Source organism: Meriones unguiculatus, chromosome 4 (assembly GCF_030254825.1).
Source record: "Meriones unguiculatus strain TT.TT164.6M chromosome 4, Bangor_MerUng_6.1, whole genome shotgun sequence".
Taxonomy (NCBI): Eukaryota; Metazoa; Chordata; class Mammalia; order Rodentia; family Muridae; genus Meriones; species Meriones unguiculatus.
In genome coordinates, this window is record NC_083352.1 from 77,628,818 (window position 1) to 77,649,230 (window position 20,413).

At 47.4% G+C, this 20,413-nt stretch overlaps 1 protein-coding gene across 1 annotated transcript; it reads left to right on the forward strand.

Moving 5' to 3' along the window:
* Positions 1–211: 211 nt before the first annotated feature.
* Positions 212–18,760, forward strand: Eif4h (eukaryotic translation initiation factor 4H). The gene is made up of 7 exons (XM_021646672.2): positions 212–381; positions 10,681–10,868; positions 13,310–13,374; positions 13,461–13,557; positions 14,350–14,409; positions 16,375–16,512; positions 16,991–18,760. Exons 1-7 carry the CDS (start codon positions 323–325, stop codon positions 17,128–17,130), a joined length of 747 nt encoding a protein of 248 aa, XP_021502347.1. The 5' UTR covers positions 212–322; the 3' UTR covers positions 17,131–18,760.
* The last annotated feature ends 1,653 nt before the right edge of the window (positions 18,761–20,413 follow it).

Sequence of the window (20,413 nt, forward strand, 5' to 3'; positions counted from 1 at the left end):
GGCAGGGCGGGGCAGGGACAGTAAGAGGCAACCACGCGTGAAACCATCAAGCTAGCACACAATGGGCCTCGGAGGGCAGAGCATGCGCGCGGCGCTCCGGGGGCTGGCCGCCGCACCACGTGGGCCGCACAGCGCGCCGGGGCCAGCAGCGGGCCCCGTCGGCCCAAGGCCGGGCGCGGCGGCGCGCGCATGCGTGCGTGCGATTTGCGATCAGGCAGCGCGGCGGACAGCCCCGGTAGCGGGGCGGGAGGGGGGAGGAGGAGTTATATTGCGGGGTCCTTCCTCGCTGGCCCGCTGGTTCCTCAAGGAGCGGAGACGGCAAATGGCGGACTTCGATACCTACGACGATCGGGCCTACAGCAGCTTCGGCGGCGGTAGAGGGTGAGGCGGGCAGGGCGCGGCTTAGCGGGCTGGCGGGTCGGCCGGCCGCGGTGAGGGGAGGTTCGGAGGGGACGGCCTTGCTGCGCTCACTCGAGACGGGCGCCAGGAAGCGGCCTCGCCAGGCCCGAGGAGAGGCCTGGAAATGGCGCGCTCCGGGAGCGGCTGGCGACGGTTAGGCTGCCGGGCTGTTGCTCGCGGCGCACGTCCTTCCCTCGGCTCCGCGCCGGCTCCAGCGGGGCCCAGTGCGGGACCTGGGTCCCACAGTTGGACCGCAGCGACGCCGGAGGGTTTCCCGGGGAAACGGGCGCCCGCGTCCGGCTTCGTGCCCCCAGCGCGCTCTGGCGCGGCGGAGGGCTCGGCTGCAGCTCGGACGCGGGAGGCGACCTGGCCCCTCTCCGGGGTCCCGGCTGCCCTGCTGCTCGGCGGGGCCCCGGGGGCGCTTCTACGTGAGGCCCCGCGGACCGGATGAGGTCGTGGGCCGCGAGAGGGGCGAGTCCCTTCCGCTACGTGCCTGGGTGCCGGGACCCTCGGCTCCACCGAGGGAGGCAGGGAGCGCGGACAGCAACCAAAACAAATACACCGGAGCGGGGACTGCGCGCGTGTCTGTCTCTCTCTGTCTCCGTCGCGTTTAGAATGCCTTATTGACAGGTACTACGTGTCTGCTGGCGGAGATTGTTAGTTTCTTCCTAGTTTCAGCCTGACCTGGAGAATCGCTTTCGCCTCGCTCTGATTCTGGACAAATGCGGACAACAAAAAAAACTATTAACTGATGAATAGACTGCTCCTGGTGCATAATTGCAAAACATCAGTACCGGATATTTTTGTTCGCTTTTAAATACACATTACCAGCTGGAGTTGTAGCTCAGCAGTAGAGCGTTTGTTAGCATGCCTGAAGCCTTGAGTTCGGTCTCCTGTCAAACAATAGAAATAAACAAGCTTAAGCCATTTGCTTAAAAAAAAAAAATTAACCATTAGCACTTAGAGGAGTTTTATGGTGCCTTGTATTTAAGCATCTTGCTTATTTGTCAAGGACACGTTTGTTCTTTATCCTTTTAACAAAAACGATGATTTGCCCGGGAGAATATCACAGTAGTTCTACTGAGGTGTTGGGTTTCCCAAGTGGCTGCCCCAAAGTGTCTTTTGTTGGGTGAAGAATGATCACCTTTAAATACCCAGCTTTGGAAATGAGTCACAGGCTTGTTTGGGTGCAGGAGTGTACTGGATACCATTCATGCTACTCTAAGGAGGAAGTTGGGGATAAGATGGAGCCACATATATTTCAAATGAGTATTTTATTTGCTAATAAAAATACAAATAGGTGTTGGAGTGACACGTTAACGTGAATGCCCTTGAGGGTAGCTTTCTAGGTTTCAGATTTGTGCTGAAGTCCTGTTGGAATTTTTATTTATTTTAGGGTCTCTGTGTCTTTGTAATTCTGGCTAACCATAGAGACCAGTTTGGGCTGGAACTCAGATAGCCCATCTCTGCCCTCCCAGTAGTGGGTTTAAAGGCCTGAGCCACCATACTCAGCAATACTGTTTAAATTTAATAAGTAGAGGTTTGGGTTAGGTTTTTGTTTTGTTTTGTTCGTTTGCTTTTTCTCTACTAGATAAAATGCCCAAAAGACCTTTTTTTCCTACCCAAGTCCCAGCACTATAGAGTTTGAGGCAGGAAAAACTGAAATTTAAGGCCAGCCTAGACTACATCGTGGGATCCTATCTCAAAAAGAAAGAAAACTGTCTTTAAAGAAACTTACCAACTTTTTGGTGATGTTGAGGTCATTATAAGACTTAGTACATATCACAGTTTGGACCCTTCAATTTTTTTTTTTTAAATTAGAAAGTAAATAAATTCAAATTCTCTTAGGATGCAACTCATTTGAAATACTAGCAGGCAGATGAAAAACTTTAGCCATTTCCCCAGATGTTCTCTCAAAAGCTAATTTGAGATCTTAACCCTTAGCATCCTTTAAAACTGTTTCACATGTCCCTTTGTTTATAAACCCCTCTTTGACCTGAAATTTTCAGGCTAGCTTTGTTTTGTTTCTCCTTTTGAGACTTTGGGTGTCACTGTGTAGCCCCGGCTGCCCTTGGAACTGAGAGATCTGCCTGTCTCTACCCTCAAGCACTAGGATTAAAGGCCTGCACCACCACACCAGGCATTTCAGCTGGCTGCTTCTTCATGTAAAAGTACACTTCTCTGCTTCATTTATTTATTTGTTTAATTAGTGACTTATGGATAGTCTTTAGTGAGTGTCTTCCCTGCGTATGTCTGTCTGCCTGGTCTAAAGAGGTGCTCCCTGGAATGAGTTATAAGCCATCCTGTGGGTGCTGAAACCAAACCCTGGTGCTTTGGAAGAACAGCTCTTATGCTGAGCCATCTCCCAGGCCCTTGGGGCATTTTGAGGCAGAGTCTCTAGGTAATCCTGGCTGTCTTTGAATTTCCTGGGTAGACCAGCCTGGAAACTAGAGATCCTCCTGCCTCTGCTTCCTAGTACCACCTGTGTACACACATGCACCCTTCTTTTTTTTAGGTGGGGTCTCGTGTAGCCTAGGTTTCCGCAGACTCACTATGTAAGACTATGTCAGATGTCTTCAAACTGATGTTCTCCTGTCTGCCATTTCAGTGCTTTGATTTCATGTATCTTTCACTATACCCAGATGCTTGAGATTTTCTGTGTAGCTCTGGCTGGCCTTGAACTCTGCATGCTTCTGCCTTCTCTTAAAATCCATTTGAGGGCGGGGAGCTTTGTTGTACTAGCATCAGTTAGTCAGGAGCCTGAGGCAGGAGGATTCCAAGTGAAAAACAGTCTTACAGAAGAACAGATCAGCTACTGCTGCCATGTTTTGGGTGGGTTTTTTGTTTTGTAGTTTTGTTCCCTCCCCTCACCACACAGCTGAGCCCTTAACCAGGGCCTGTTCTCAGCTGAGTCTGAAATTTACAGTATGGTAGAAGAGTTGACTGGATATCTTTAGTGATTGATCTTTTAATTGCTATTTTAGTAATGTTTGTATCAGCAGTTATCTCTATGCTGTGCGATAATTAAATCTTATAGAGATGCTTCAGCATATATTGTGAAGCCCATCTTTATTGTTTGCTTTATTGTTACTTTTTTGTTTACTTGTTTGAGGTATTTTTCCCTGGTCCAGGCTAGCTATGGCCTAAGCCTGGTCTTTAGAGTTAAACATTCTGCAAAGGCTTTTTTAAAGCCTCAAGACTTTCTCATCATGTGCTCTAGTTGGCCTCAAACTTTTATCAGTGTTCCTTCCCTCTTGCCTCAGTCTCTGTTCTCCAAGTTCTGGGATTCTGGTCATGTACCTCTTTGGAAGGACCCAGACCTGTTTTATAGGTGTGTTGTACAGTCCTGCAGTGGTCGGGAAGTGAGGACTAAAAATAGGGCTTTCCCCACAAGCCTACCCATGTGCAGATCAAGCCTCAGCATGGAACAAGGGCCAGGAACTACATTGTTCTTGAGCAAATCAAAACAACTCCAAAATCAAGAGTTGATTGTGCTAAACTCCTGGATTTTGTTTTGCAGTTTATCTTTTCAGTTCAGGTAGGGCTTGGTTTAGTTTGGTTTTTTGAGACAGCATTTCTAGCCCTGGCTGTCCTGGAACTTGCTATCGGCCTCCTGAGTGCTAAGGTTAAAAGTGTGCGCCACTACCCCCAGCTTTTAGATTGGTTTTGTTCTTTTGAGGCAAGGTATCATATAGATCCCTGGCTAGCCAATCACAGTGTAGACAGAGCTAGCTAGAAACTTGCCTCTTCCTCTTCAGTGTTGCCATGCGCCCAGGGACAGCGGGTACATACTGCCATCAAGCCCGGCTCCTAAATTGTCTTCTTGGAGTTCCAGCTTTATTGTTATGTTTTTTGTTTAGTTTTTCAATTTTATGTGTATGGGTATTTTGCCAGAGTATAGTGTGTGCCTGCAGAGGCTAGAAAGAAGGTGTCCTTTAGAACTTTAGTAACAGCCAGGTGTGGTGGCACACACCTTTACCTACAGAGCATGTTCCCGGACAGCCAAGGCTACACAGAGAAACCTTGTCTTGAAAAACCAGGGTGGGAATAGGGGGGCTGGAGTTACTGACAGTTGTGGGTACTTGGGTTCAAACCCAGTTTTTCTGGAAGAGCGCTCTTAACTCAGCCCTCTGAGTCAGCTCTCCAGCCCAGAGGTTCTAGTTGTGTTGTTGGTCATTGACCATGTATGATACGAAGACTGACTTTACAGGTGTAATGGCAACAAAGGCTTCTTAAAAAGCCGTCAAAGCTGAGAATTAGGTGGGAACTCATAGGCTGAAGGAACTGGGATTATTGAAATGTGCCTGCTAGAGTGTTGGAGCTACAAATTGAAGTGTTCCTAAAGCTTGATGTGATGACTAGAGCTGTCCCAGCTACATTGGAGGCCAGTGAATTTGGGCAACATGGTTGTCTTTCTCCAAAACAAACAAAAACCTGGGCACTCCTCTTTGGCTGAGGCAGGAGGATTCCCAGGTCAGCCTAGGCAACAAAACAAGACCCTTTCCAAAACAACAACAAAGATGATTGTCAGATTCCAGTTAAAGGGCATATAATTCAGACCTTATAACCCTGTTGTAGGGCTTATGCTCTATTAACATCCCCCTGGCTTTTTACATCAGTCTTTCAGCCTCAGCTTTCCAGGGGCTTAAAAAACAGCCAGTGCTTTTTGTGGTAAAATGCACATAACTTTAGAGTTGGCATTTTAGCTGTGAAGTATCTTTTGTATGCTTAAGACTTAGAAGTCGAAGCAGAGCATGTGGTGTGCACCTTTAGTTGAGCACAGGGAGGCAGAGGTAAGTGGATCTCTGAGTTCCAGGACAGCCAGGAGAAACCGTGTCTTGAAAGAGAGAAGTAAAAAAAACAAAAAATTGAGCAGTGTGTGGAAACAATTGCTTTTTCCACTGATGCTATAATTGCATTGTTTTGTTGTTTTGTTTTGTTTTTTTTTTTTTTTACATCACTAGGTAGTATGTTATGCATACTAGAGTCCAGAAACTTGATCCGGCTCCAAGACTGTCCCACTGACCTGAAGCATAGAAGATAGTAAATATTTGTTGAGCACTGACCACAGCTGTCTTCTCTGTTCAGCTACTTCATTTATTTACCCCCCTAGTGTGTCTCACCTCTGAAGGTTAGGGTCTTCACAGTTTTGTCTTTCCTCTAAGTCTTTGAGTGGAAGCTAAGAGAAGGAGTCAGGGGAGGCGAAAGCTTAGGTTCTTAGCTGGCTTTCCTAAAAGCAGGGTGTTTGTTTGTTTGTTTTTAGACAGGGTTTCAAAAAAACTAGGATTAAAGTGTACTCCAGCATCATCCAGCTTCTAAAAGCAAGTTTTAAAAAATCTGTTTTAAAGGCATAATGCGTTTTTAAAAATATTTTTTAATTTATTTTTATTACTTTCTCATTCTGTAGCTCTGGCTAGCATGTAGACCAGACAGACTGGCCTCAATTCACAGAGACTGCCTGCCTCTGCCTTCCAAGTGCCCCTACTAGGTTGAATTTATTTATTTATTTTTTTATTTTTATTTTGTAATGTGTTAGGAATGTTCGTCTGCATGTGCCTGCTGTCAGAGGTCAAACGAAGGTGTTCAGTTCCCTGGAACTGCAGTTAGGATAGATGTGGATACTGAAAATGGAGCCAGGTTCTCTGCAAGAGCAACAGTTCCCTTAGCCAGCTGTTCCATCTCCAGCCTTGAATTTTCTTTATAATTGCTGTGATTATCAGTGCTGCATAACTGATGAGGGGTTGGGTGGGGGCTGGGCATGCAGTTCATCTAGGAGGGTGCACCTAGTATGTGTGAATCTCTGGGGCTCCAGCAGCAGGGAAGTCACCTGCCCTGTCCGTAGTCCTGTCTGAATCCCAGCCCTTGGAAAGGGGAGGCAGAAGTGTCAGCTCAAGGTCTTCTGCTGCATTGCTGATAGCTTGAAGCTAGCCCGGGGCACATGAAACAGCCACAGAAACAACTGAAGAAGCCCACAAGCACCAGTGCTGTCATCTCTGCTGTGCTGCTCTGCTTGACACCTAAGGAAGGACAGCCAGGCATCATGTTCCCCCGGCCTAACAGAGCTAGCTCTTTGTAGTACTCAGAACACTGCTATCCTGTAAGTCACATAGATTCTTCCCAGGGTGTGACTGAGGAACATGCATTTGGCTGTTTTGTTGGTCGGTTTGTTTGAGGCAGGGTCTTTCTATGTAGCCCTGGATGCCCCAAAACTCACTTTATAGGTCAGATAGGCACCAAACTCACAGGGATCCTGCCTCTGCCTCCCTAGAGCTTGGATTAAAGGTTTGGGCCACCATGGCCAGATTCATTAGGGATTTTGAAACTCAGCAGCATTCTATAGTTGGAGATGTTGACACATTTCCTTATACAATACCCCAATAATGCATATAATATCAGAAATCAGTCAATAGGAGCAGGGTTTTCAACCCTTCAGCAGTGGGAAGGGCTCTTCTCTTTCCCACCTCCCTCTTAAAATGATTTGTCTCAGACTGCAATGTAGCCTAGGCATGAACGTGACCTTGAACTCCCAATTTTCCTGCCCCAACATCCCAAGTACTCTTGATTGCAGGAGTGCCACAGGCCTGGCTCTTCCCACACACCCAGCTGCCTGGTGGAGAGTTTGGGCACTCTAGGTTTGTGCAAAGCCCAACTCCAAGGTGAGCGTAGGCCAGAAGGTAATGAATCTATACAGGGCTAATAAAAGTAATAGGCTTGTCTTTGAGGAAAGGCAGAGCATCTGTGAGAGTTGTTTATTTTGTGACAGGGTCTTGTGTAGCCCTGGCTAGGATTGACACAATGTGCCAACACATCCTGTTTTGGTATGTTTGTTTGCTTGTTTGTTTTCCATTTATTAAGACAGGGTTTGGCTGTCCTGGGAGTCTGTAGACCAGGCTGGCCTCGTAGAGATCCTCCTGCCTTTCTGTGTGCCACCACTGCAGCTAAACACACTCAGTCTTACGGGTTTGTGTGTGTGTGTGTATATGAAACACCAAGAAGAAAAAAAATGAAGACATGCTCAAAGGAGGCTACTGAGATAGGAACTCACTATATAGACCAGGCTCTTCTCAGCTCACAGAGATCTGATCTGGTAGGAATAACTGGTGTGCCAGCACACCTGGGTTATTTATTTTACTTCTGAGACTGGGTCTTCAGCCTGGCCTAAAATTTGGTTAAAACCAAGGATGACCTTGAATTCCTGATGCTCCTGTCTCTACCTCCTGTGTGCCTTAAATACTAGGATTACATGGAACCTGGGAATTCATCTGTACTAGACAAATACTCTACTGCTGAACTATATCCTTAGTGCCCCCCGCACTCCCCCCGCTTTTTAACTTCAGGGTTTGTTTTGTTGAGATCATTAGGTTGTTCCTAGTTCAATCTCTAGGTCATTAGACAGAGCTGTGGCTTGGTGGTGGTGTGTCATAAATAGAGCCTGGGAGCTTGTGCCTATCAAACCTGGCTTGGGTTTGGGGGTAGGGCTAGGCTCTGTGCTTTGGCTGCCAATCCCCAGTTTTCTTTCCTTTCTGCCGTCCTAAGTACCTGGCTCAGATCATAACCTCAGGTGTGACAACCTAACCTTCAGTGCCCTTTGGTTATTAAATTTTATATGGCACTTGGTATTTATGAAGTGGTTTATAGTCAATTAAAGTCATTTATGAAACTAATATTTTGAGTATTTATAAAGTAACAGGCAAAATGGAAGCATCTGTGTATTGTCATCCCGGCACTGGGAAGATCGGCCAGCCTCCACTTATAGGGGAAAACAAACAACTGAGGTACAGAGAAGTGACTGGCAGAGGTTCTACTCCAAGATGCCAATATGGAAAATGAAACTGGTTTCTAGACAGGTTTTTGCCTTGTAGCGCAGGCCATACTAAGGAAGTACTTATCATGGAGTGGTTAGCACACACTATCTCTGAGCAAGGTGCTGGTTTGTCTCTTCTGGGCTCTGGAATCCTGTCTCTAGCCAGCTGTTTGGTACTTCCACCTGAGGTTTTTCTTGGCACTTTCTGAAAGCTAAGCTTTCTGCCTTCCCCAAAGCAAGAGTTGCTGCTTACCTATGGCTTTGAAGTGAATCCCACTATCTTTTTGGTTTTTCGAGGCAGGATTTCTCTGTAGTCTCGGCTGTCCTAGACCTTGACCATTTTTTGGCTTTGAGCTTAGAGATCCAGCTGGGATTAAATAAAGGCGCTGTGGGCCACCATACCTGGCAAAGTACCACTGACCTAACTGCATCCCTTTGGGCTCCCTAGACATAGGCAGAGGTCACCAACCACCCTGGCCACCCTACCTGGCCTGGCCTTGCTGCTCCCACGCAGGTGTTCGTTGTTGCTGAATCTTATTCATAGGGAGCTCACTTTTTCAGAAACAGTGCTTAAAGTCACATGGTATTGGGAGTAGTATGATAAGAGCTTGCACTCTCCTCCCCAGATGGGGGTGAGTCACATCCTTGTGTCTAGCATATTCTTGCTGCATGTGCCACCCCCACAGCATCATGGCTAGGTGAACCTCCTTATAGGAGGTCAGTCAGAATAACAAGGGTGAGTAGAGTGCAGTAAAGTAGTCTGACATTGGCACTGGCACGACATTGGCTGCAGCAGTGCCAGGAGTGCATCACTTTGTTCTGTTGCTGCTATCATCTGCCATGCCTTTCTTAAAGGGTTAGTAAACACGAAGTTTTCAGATACTCAGAAGATGCCTTACTTGTTCGTGGTCCAGCCCTAAAGTGGCTTACAGAATATATTTGGAAGGTTCTTTGTGAGGTGGGAGCCTGAGAGTACTGTCAAACCAATGGGGCTATCCCATACTTTGTAAGCCTGAGAGTGAGGAGATGGGAACCTAGAGAGTAGTGTCGAAGGGTTGAATCAACAGGCCTATCACACACTGAAGCTTGAGAGAGTGGGAAGGTGGGGACAATGGCTGTAGCCCTCACTCATAAGCCTGTCCTACTGTTCAGTCAGGCTGCAGGGCTTCCTTTTGGGGAGTGACAGTTTGAATGTGTGTTTTTGAGATGGGATCACACTGAATGTGATCCTCCTCTATGTCTCAAGGGATTATAGACATGCACCACTCACACAGCTTTGCTAGATCTCTCTCTCTCTCATTTGTTTGGGTTTTTGTTTGTTTTGATTTTTGAGACAGGGTTTCTCTGTGTAGCCTCTCTAGGTAAGACTATCCTGGAACGCAGACCCACCTCTGCATCCTGAGTACTGGGACTGAAGGTGTGCACCGCCTTGCCCAGCATTTGTTAGGGCATTCTGTGGCCACTGGTCGGTAGTAGAGAGACTACCGTGACTATATTAACCTCAGCATCTGGAGATGGCTCACAGCTTTAGAACACTTACAGAGAAAGGATCTGGTTAAACCTAAAATAAAAACTACAACCAGGTAGGTGTGATGCCATATGGCTTTATCCTCCACACTGGGGAGGAAAAGGCAGGAGGATCTCTGTAAGTTTGAGGTCATCCTAGTCTACATAACAAGTTTCAGGACAGCCAGGGGTATGTCGGAAAACCTATCTAAATAAGAACAGACAACTGAAAAAACTTCAGTAGTCCCTTTTAGAAAATTTTTCCACATCTCTTCTGGCTAGTCTGTTCTGTTTTTTGTTCTGTGACTGGCTTACTTAGCCTCCGGCTCATTTTTATAGCTGAGGATATCTATGCCCCTCCCTCACCCTTCTAGTTACTGGCATGAACCACTATGCCTTGCTCTCTTTTGGGTTCGTTTGTGTGCATATTAGGTCCAGAGGTCACTGTCAGGTGTCTTTCTCAGTCACTTCCCGTATTAGCTTTGAGACAGGTTCTTACTGAACCTAAAAGTCACTGTTCAGCTAGACTAGATGGCCAGTAAGTCCCAGAGAGCCAAACTCTGGTCCTCATGCATGCATGTCAAGTTCTGCACCTAGATTGAGCCAGTTCAGCCCATCTTCTCCACCAAAGGCAAGGCTTATATAGCTTAATCTAGTGTTGAGCTCTCACGCTCCTGATTGTCTCCGTATTTCTTGTGTGGTTATGTGTGCAGTGTGTTTACTTGGGTTGTACCACGTAAAGGTTTCTTTCTAGCCCAGTAAGGGAGCCAGTTTTCATGGGTGATGTATCTTTGGGCCATTTTGTACGGTGTTGGTATTCTGTGTTTCTATGGCTAATTCTGTCACCAAAATCAGACACTTCTTTTGATAAGTAAGGAGGCTGGAGGGCAGACAGTGAGACAGTGGAAACAGATCGGTGGGTTACGATTGTGAGTCAGGAGCTTTAAACTCTGGTGCTTTTCTCCTTTTAGGTCCCGCGGCAGTGCTGGTGGCCATGGGTCCCGAAGCCAGAAGGAGCTGCCCACAGAGCCCCCCTACACAGCTTACGTAGGAAATCTCCCATTTAACACAGTTCAGGGTGACATAGATGCTATCTTTAAGGATCTCAGCATAAGGAGTGTGCGGCTAGTCAGAGACAAAGACACGGACAAATTTAAAGGTGAGTCTGAAGTGTTGGGTGGGGAAGTTAAGAGGGGTACACAAGTGGAAGTGCACTAGAGAGCTCTGCGCTGGCGTGTGTTCTCTAACAGAGAACCCGGACAGCCCGTAGCTCCGTTTTGCAGTTCCTTTATGTGCTTTGTAGTGAGATGTGTGTGCCTGGGTCTGTCTGCCTAGCTTTCATGCAGTTCTGTCTCTGTAGACACAGGAGCTATCTTGGAGGAAAAGGAGGTGATAAAACCAAAGACAACTTTAAAACAAAACAACAAAAACCCAATTACTTGTTATGTGTTTGTACTTCCCTGAAAATAATCTCACCCCCGAGACAGGGTTTCTCTGTGTAGCCTTGGGTGCCCTGGCCTCTCTCTCTGTAGACCAGGCTGGCCTCAGACTCACAGATCTGCCTGCCTCTGCCTCCTGAGTTCTGGGATTAAAGGCGTGCACCACCATGTCTGGTGAAAATAAACTTTTGTGTGTGGGGTTTGTTTGTTTGCTTACTTGTTTGGTTTTAAGATTTATTATGTATACAGTGTTCTGCCTTCATGTATGCCTGCATGCCATAAGAGGGCACCAGATCTCATTATAGATTGTTGTGAGCCACCATGTGTTTGCTGGGAACTGAACTCAGGACCTTTAAAAGAACAGACAGTGCTCTTAAACTCTGAGCCATCTCTCCAGCCCACAACATTTTTTTAATGGATTTATTTTTACATTGTATTTGTGTATGAATGTTATGCACCATGTGTGAGTCTATTAGATTGCCTAGATTTATGGGTATAGATAGTTATGAGCTACCATATGGGTTTAGGGAATTGAACTCTGGTCTTCTATAAGAGCTCCTAACCACTGAGCCATCTTTCCAGCCCTGAAAATAACTTGAGTTTCTCCCTCACCCTCAGCGTTTTTCTTGGTGGCCTCCTGGTAATTGTTATAAAATCTGAAAGTAAATGGTGCCGGTCCTGCTTGGGAAACTGGGCATATTTGGGAGGGCTGTTCATTCCAGTTAAGTTATAGCGTGTGCTCAGTGTTGTGTGAATGGGCCGAGGACAGGAAAGATGCATACGTATAGCCTGCCTCCCAGGCCTAAGTACATGGTCCTGGGTTCATTCAGCTTAGCCTGGGTGTCCAAAAGAAGTTCAGAGTGGAAGCCAGGCCAGACACAAAGCATGTGAGTGTGGCCTTACATAGGCTTTGCTTCAGACCCTGCAGCTGGGCGTGGTGTGTTACTAGGTAGTGACACAAGTATCCGAATCCCAGGCTGGGTGCTAGTAAGTGCTGGCAAAGCAAATTTACGTGAAGTTTTATGGGTCAACCTAACTTTGGATTACATCTATATTGGATGTCTTGGGGTATGTCTTTTGGAACATTTTGTTGAGTTATAGCTTAAGAGGATGAGGTATGTGGCTGTGCTGTGGTTGCCCCTCACCAAATCCACTTAGGGAAGACAACTCCCCTTAGCCAGACACAGGTTAGTGTTCTCTAGCAGATCGTGAACAGCGGTGGTTGGCTCAGATCTTCTTCAAAGCTTTACTTAGTGCTTCACCGTGGGGTCTGTGAGAAGGGACACGGGGTACAGCATGAGCACATGGCTCCTCAGTCCTTAACCCAGGCTTAGACATCACAGAAAAGGCCATGTTCCAATCATTTTCTGGCGTTGCTTATTACAACACACAGACTTGTAACCCATTGACATCAGAGAACCTGATCCTGTTGCTAAGAATATTTTTTTTTAGCTTGGAAACAAATTTTATGAGTAGGAATTTAGTAGGCACTATTGAGCCCCTTCCTTCAAGCATTGTAGGTATTAATTTGAATCTCTAGTCTGCCTCCCAGTTAGATTACATTAAATGAGAAGCCAGACAGCTCTGCGGTGGTCCAGAAAGTTTGACAGTTGTAGTTAAATCATATAAGCAGAAGGCTGAGGCATGGTTCTGTGGCAGAGCACTTCCCTAACCATACACAAGGCTCTGTGTTCTACCCTAGCACTGCAAAAAGAAAATAAGTAAATATAAGGTGGAAACATTGTAAAAACTTTCTGTTTCAGTGCTTATTGGGATAGCATTTTCTACCTGAATTTAATTAACAGTTTGGAATGTGACTTAGCTGATAGAGCGCTCACCTAGCTTGCTCTCACAGCTCTGGGTTATATCCCTAGCATTATGTAAACCAGGCACAGTGGTATATACCTATAATCCCAGCACTTGGGAGGTAGAGACAAAAGGATCAGAAGTTCTGGTTATCCTTAGTTATTTATGTAGCAAGTTTGAGGCCACCCTGGGCTACATGAGCCCTTATCTTGGGGGACGGGGGAAATGCTAGCATGTCCCGGGACCTACTGTCACCCAGAAGGTACAACACTACTGGTGTCTAGTGATATTAATGAGATTCCAACTGGCCTGGAGTCCTGGATGTATGTACAAGGCAGCTTCTGTTTTTCTTCAGGGTTCTGCTACGTAGAATTTGATGAGGTGGATTCCCTGAAGGAGGCTCTGACTTACGATGGTGCAGTGAGTACCTCAACTTCCTTTGCCCCGGCAGCAGTCTGAAGTGTGTGTTCTTGTTGATACGTAAACTGTTTTCTCTTCGTTCTCAGCTCTTGGGTGACCGATCACTTCGTGTGGACATTGCAGAAGGCAGAAAACAAGATAAAGGTGGCTTTGGATTCAGGAAAGGCGGACCCGATGACAGAGGTGACCAGCTGTTTTAAAACTGGATGCAACTTGCTATGTGCACACATTGCTTGTGACTCCTGCGCATCATTTACTGAGCATGACTGAGAGGTCTGATGTTCCTGGTAGCTTAGGTTTTGTCATATTTCTTCAGCGACTTAGCATTTCTGTTGTAATGAAACACCATGACCAAAAGCAACTTGGAGGGAAGGGTTTATTAACTTTCTCATCGCTGTTCATAAGTGAAGGAAGTCAGGGCAGGACCCTGGAAGCAGGAGCTGATACAGAGGCCCTGGGAGGGGTGCTGCTTACCACCTTGTTTCTCATAGTTAGCTCAGCCTGCTTTCTTACAGCACCCAGTATCACCAGCCCAAGGGGTGTCACCACCCACAATCACTAAGTTAAGAAAATTTCCTACAGGCTTGTGTACAGCCCAGTCTTATGGAGGCACTTTCTTAATTGAGGCTTCCCCCTTCTCAGGACTCTAGCTTATGTCAAGTTGACATGAAACTGTCCGGCACATGCAGCAACATGACCTTGTCCTGGATAAGTTTTTCTTACTGTATAAATTTGGAAGCCAAGGCAGAATCTGAAGCAGAGACCAGACAGTCAGTGCAGCACCCTGGCATACTCGCTTTGCTTTCTTAAATAATCCAGGCTTACCTACCCGACTTTGATTGGCCCCTCTCCCATCAGTCATTAATCAAGACAATTTCTGAATTGAGGTTTCCACTTCATAAATGATTAAGTTTCTTGATGATGAAAACTAATGAACGTAGACCTCAACTTTATCTTTTTTGTGTGTGTCCTCAGGAATGGGTGGCTCTCGAGAATCTAGAGGAGGATGGGATTCCCGGGATGACTTCAATTCTGGTATCAGTATTTAAACATTCCACTCCTTGTTTTCCTTTGTAGACCAGGCTGGCCTTGAACTTCCAGCAATCCACCTGCCTTTGCTTCCCTGAGTGCTGGGATTAAAGGGGTGTACCACCAGGCCCAGCTTTTGATTTTTGCTTGCTTGCTTGTTTGTTTGTCTTGTTTTTTTGTTTTGAGACAAAACAAAAGGGTTTCTCTCTGTAGCCTTGGTTGTCCTGGACTTGCTTTTTAGACCAGGCTGGCCTCAAACTCACAGAGTTCTCTGCCTCCTAGAATGCTGGGATTACAGGCATGTGACTGTAATTACAGGGATTACAGGACTGGGATTACAGGCCCAACTTTTGCTCTGTTTTGTTTGTTTTTGTTTTGCTGTTGTTGTTGTTGTTGCTGGCTTTGTTTTTTGGTAACAAAGAAATACAAAGAAGTAGAAGAAAATGTCCCGGTAGACCTGGGAGTAGGTAGCTCAGTAGGTAGGCATGTGGAGAGAGGGAGAGGTACTGAGTTTAAATCCTGCACGTGTGCTCACATACCTCTCCTACCAGAAATAACAGTCAGGGTGCTAACCTTGACTTTGTAAAGTAAGGGTTTTCATGGCATACTTCCTAGAAGTCCGGGTATGGGCTTGTTTGTCTCCTCCTGCATAGCCTTCCTGTTGGGCTTGGAACTAAAGATGTACGTGTATGATATATGGAAGATACACGTGTTTGTCCACTGTGTATATGTGCACCATTTGTGTGCTTAGCTCCCTCAGATGTCAGAAGAGGGCATCTTAACATAACCTATATATAATCCCACTCAGAGGGCTGAGGTGGGAGATCTCAAGTTTAAAGTCAGTTTGAGTCACTTAGTAGGATCCTGACTTAAAAAACTTGAAAAATATTACATTGCAAGGAGTAAGACTTCTGCTTTGCAAAAGGAATTCAAGTAAAGGAAGCAGACCCATTTGTCTGAGTGCGTTCTTATCCCCTAGATGTGCTATTTTTTGTTTGTTTAGACAAGGGCCCGCCCTATAGCCCAGGCTGGCCTCGAACACAGTTCTGTTTCCTCACAAGCACTGCCACTAAAGGCATATGCCGCCACCTCTGTGCACATAAGCCACTGTGTGTGTGTGTGTGTGTGTGTGTGTGTGTGTGTGTGTGTGTGTGTCAGAGGACAGTTTTCAGAAGAGGTTGTCTCCTTCCAGTGTAAGGGGACCAGGCATGTAGTCAGGTCAGCAGGCTTGGCAGCAAGCATCTTTTCTTGCTGAGCTGTCTGTTGGCTTATTTTTGAGACAGGGTCTCTCATTAGCCAGAATTTATTTGTTCAGCTAGGTTGACTGGCAGCGAGCCCCAGGTATTCTGTCTTTGTCTCTTCAGTGCTGGGATTACAAGCCCATAACATTACACGAAAGCCTGTGGAGATTGATCTTTAGCTCCAGATTGCCTGGAGGTGACTGGTAGCTGTGGGCCACCTGACGTGGGTGCTAGGAACTGAGTTCAAGTCCTGAGAACAGCAGACTGGATGGATGGATGGACGGATGGATGGATGGACGGACCGACCCTGGGCCTATTGGCCCACCACCTCTTTTTTTTTTTTTTTAATGGAGGTTTTTTGGCTACCCTGAAACCTGGCTGCAATCCTGCCTCTGAAAAAAAGGCCTTCTTGTTGCTGAGAATTCGACGTCTCTCTTTTGGGGGGAGGGGGTATTTTGAGACAGGGTTTCTGTGTGTAGTCCTGGCTGTCCTGGAACTCACTGTGTAGACCAGGCTGACATCAAACCCATAGATCTGCCTACCTCTGCCTCCCAAAGTGCTAGGATTAAAGGTGTGCACCACCACCCAGCCTGCACTTAATAAAAAATAAATAAAAAAATTCAGATACTAAGCAAACTAAACATTAAATTGAGAATCAGTTCCCAGAACGTTGTCTGTCTCTTTGATGTGATAGTGTAAACAATTGTTAATTCTTTGTCTTCTTTCTTAGGCTACAGGGATGACTTCTTAGGGGGTAGGGGGGGCAGTCGCCCTGGGGACCGGCGAGCAGGACCTCCAATGGGGAGTCGCTTCCGAGATGGCCCTCCCCTGCGCGGCTCCAACATGGACTTCAGAGAACCCACAGAAGGTATGGCAGACATCCTTGGGACTTGCTGTCAACCCCCTGTAAACCTTCCTTCAATAGGCTGGCCTCAGATGCCAGTCATCAAACTTGTAAGAGGCCATTTTGATAGTCCCTGGGCACACACAACCATGATCCTAGAAGTAGGGGAAGCAGAGGTAGGAGAAGCTCTGTGAGCTTGAGGCCAGCCTGGTCTACAAAGTGAGTCCAGGACAGCCAAGGCTACACAGAGAAACCCTATCTTGGGGAGACGGGTGGGGGGTGTCCATCATCCTGGCACTTGGGACAGAGGTCCAGAGGTGGGTAGGGGCAAGAGAATCCAGAAGTCAGTGTCATCCTCGGCTTCAAGTTTGGGCAAGCCTGGGCTACATGTGCCCTTGTCACAAAGGTCCTTTGAGGTTCCTGCAGTTTGACCATCAGTTTGGATGTGTGGCATGGCAGCCACACATAACGTACGTAACCTGTGTTGTTTTCTGTCTTCCAGAGGAACGAGCACAGAGACCACGGCTGCAGCTTAAACCTCGGACAGTGGCAACACCCCTCAACCAAGTAGCCAACCCCAACTCAGCCATCTTTGGGGGAGCCAGGCCCAGAGAGGAAGTGGTTCAGAAGGAGCAAGAATGAGCTTAGGTTGGGAGGGAATGGGGTGTGGGGGAGCTGGAGCAAGACCACAGCCTGGTGGCAGCCGGTCGCCCTGCAGGCCCCATTCCCACCTGGCACTGCCCTCCTTCCAGCGGAAACACAGAGCTTGTGAGTGCATGTCAGCTGTTAACAAGTGGTTTCTAGTACATTCTTGGCTTTGCTCTATCTATCTAGTGCCTGTTTTGTGCTTTCTTTCTGTTTTCTTTCTTTCCCCTCCCATTCCTGGCCTCTTCCTGCCCCTTCCCACATGGTGTGGATGTGGTCATGTGCGGAAGGTGGGCTGAGGTGCTTCATCCTTCTTTGCTTTCTCTCTTTCCTTTACGCGCCCTGGCCACGCTCCAGGTGTGCTGTCCTCTGCTTTTTCTCAGAGCTTCTCTCCATCCTGCATGTCGAGTTCTGTGTTGCTGTGGCTTCTGGGAAAGAGCTAGAGCCACTAACCAGGTGGCTGGTGGTGACTTGTTGGTATCCAGCTGGGATGAGCATGCCGAATTGGAGGCACCTTGCTTTTAAAACAAGGAAACATGCCTGCTGGTCCTGACAGGCTGCTGTGTTTGGTGCCTATCACCTGCCCCAGCAGCCTGTTGAGGCATGGCGGGCTCCTGTCAAACAGTGAGGCCAGGAGGGTGCAGGGGAATCTGGACATTCTGCACTGGTGGCAGCCTGAGTGCCAGCGGCCACGTGGCTTTGCTCCTGCTCACTCTTAAGACCCAAGTGCAAGCTCATTCCCTGCTCTTCCTGGGCCATGGAGGCCCCTTGGGGGTGCAGCCCGCTGCAGCTCAATCCGCTTCCTGCAGCTAAGGGCTGTGGGAAGCAGGGGTGGTGCTGGAGCTGCACTGGGCAGCTGTGCTTGCACTGAGTCTGCGCTCTTTCCCTGTGTCTGTCTGCTCTGGGGCACTTAGCTCAAGAGGCTGCTCCCCATCGCAGCTCAAGGCCTAGAGGGCTGGCACTTTCTCTGATCAGTTGCACAGCTGTTGACCCTCAGTACCTGGGTGTCTAGAAATCTCTAGGCTTGCTGCCTCCTCTGTGGGGCAGACCCTTCTCCCACAAACAGTGTTGAGCACTCACTTGGGAGCAAGGGAATCAGGCTCTGCTTTTAGTTTGAACAGCTGAGTGTGAACAAATGGAAAATGATTTGGCACCAAGTTCCCATCTGTTCCAGTTAGAGCAGTTAGGGGCCAGCCAGCCTTAGGAAAGGGGGCTGCGAGAGGTGCGCAGCTTGCTTATTAGCTAGCAGCTTCCTGCCAGCCTACCCCTTAGCTCATGATTGTCTTTGTCGAAAGGTCTCGGCAATTTACAGAACTCTCACTCCTTCCCTCGCCTGCCATCTTCTCTGCTTCTGAGATAAGAACCATTTGTGTAACACCAATACCTAACTTAAGACAGACATGCATTGCGTGGTTGTAATCAAAGCTGATGCTTTCAGATGATCTAATCCATCTCCAATGCGGAAAAGACAGAACAGGCACGTCCATCCACACTGCTGGGCGCCCAGCTGACTCTGTACGAATGGAATTCCAAACACTTAACACATTCAGTTCTATGACAGAAAGTGAGTCTATGGATATGGTATTTTGTGAATGATCGTTTAAATAAAAGAGAACCTTACGTAACATTTACTGCTTGTCTTTCTGGCCACTTGTGAAGTTGAGTTTTGAATTTTGGAGTGCTATTGAGAAACGTTTAGAAGTGATTGAAGTGGCAGGGGCCCAGCAGCTTTTTAGCCGATCAGAGGGTCAAACCGTGGTTCGTGATCCTGCTAGGCAAGCTCTGTGCCCCACTGAGTGTGCTGTCTCTTGGCTGCATTCTATGGTGTGTTGGATGGCCTACTTTGCAGAAGCCTGATCCTCGGAATCTCAGAAGAAGGTGGAGTTTGGCACCTAAAGGACAGTGTTTATTGTGTGAGCATCTCCTGCATCCATGTAAAACACATTGCACACCCATGATCTCAAGCGCTGGGGAGACAGACAGGAAGATACCCAGGTCTTGCTGGCCGCCCAGTCTAGCCCAAGCATGTGAGCTCTGGTTCAGTGACCCTGTATTTTAAGAGGGCCTGTGAGGGGCTAGAGATGGCTCACAAGTTAAGTGGACCAGCTGCTATGCTGGAGAACATAGATTTTATTCCCAGTGCCCAAATGGGATTTGACAAACATGTATACCTCCAGTCCCAGGAGCTCTGGAGTCTTCTGACTGCCATCATCAGGCCCAAACGCATGTGCAGGTAAAAATGCCCTAATACATTTATTTATATATATATACACATACGGTCGTAGTGAGTGCCTTAGTCCCAGCACAGGAGACAGAGCTCTTGAATTCAAGACTAGCGTGACCTACATAATGAAACAACGTCTCAAAAGTGAGGAAACTTAAAAAGATGCTCACCAGCTTACTGCCTGTGTGCCCCCAGGAGTCACCTGTGAGGGTAGCTGTGATGCTAGCAAAATGCCCGAATAAAAAGGATATTTTTCATGGTGTTTAAACCATGATTAAACACTGATGTTCCTGAGATGAGGTCAGACAGATGGTTACTAGTTTCTCTGCTTTTGTGGGAAATTTGTATTGCTTGTTCTTAGAAATTGAACACAAAACCTATATGCTATGTGAAAACACTACAGCTGAGCCACACCCCAGCCTCTGGTGTTCCTGGACTGGTTTTACAGAACAAGTCAGCATGCTCAAATGTACTTCCTTTGGGATTCATTTTGTTAGGCTAGATTGTCTCCCCAGAGTCTGGGTCTTGGCGATGCTGACAGCAGGTGGGTGTGGGTGCCCACGGTGGCTAGAATTTTGGGTCTCCTGGAGCTAACTTTATGTTTTTCTCTCCTGTGTTTGCACCACATGCACTCAGGGCTGGTAAGGGCCAAAGGAAGGAACTGGCTCTGTTGGACCCAGAGTTAGAGACTTGTAAGCTGTCCTGTGGGTGCTCGGGATCAAACCCAAGTCCTGTGCAGGAACAGCCGGTGCTCTAATCACTAAGCTGTCTTGTTTCTGGCTGAAGAGTTAGTTGTGTGTGAGCGTTTTGCCTGAGTGAGTGTGTTTGCACCACCATGTGCATGAGCATTTTCCCCACGGAGTAGTCGGAAGAGGGTGTTGCCTCTCCTGGAGCTGGAGTTAATAGCTAGTTGGGAGCTCTCATGTGGGTACTGGGAGTGGGACACCAGATCCTCTTAAGGAGCAGCAGCTTTTTCATGAAGGTGACCCACACAGTTGAAGACAGGACAGTGAGGTGACTTAGCAGGTAAGGACGTTTGATGCATGCCTTAAGACC

What these genes read in the sequence shown, in the direction of transcription:
- Eif4h (XM_021646672.2), top strand. Translation starts at nt 323, where the DNA reads ATGGCGGACTTCGATACCTACGACGATCGGGCCTACAGCAGCTTCGGC. An exon ending in AGCTTCGGCGGCGGTAGAGG is followed by an intron (nt 382 to 10,680) that starts GTGAGGCGGGCA and finishes TTCTCCTTTTAG; the next exon opens with GTCCCGCGGCAGTGCTGGTG. An exon ending in AGGCGGACCCGATGACAGAG is followed by an intron (nt 13,558 to 14,349) that starts GTGACCAGCTGT and finishes GTGTGTCCTCAG; the next exon opens with GAATGGGTGGCTCTCGAGAA.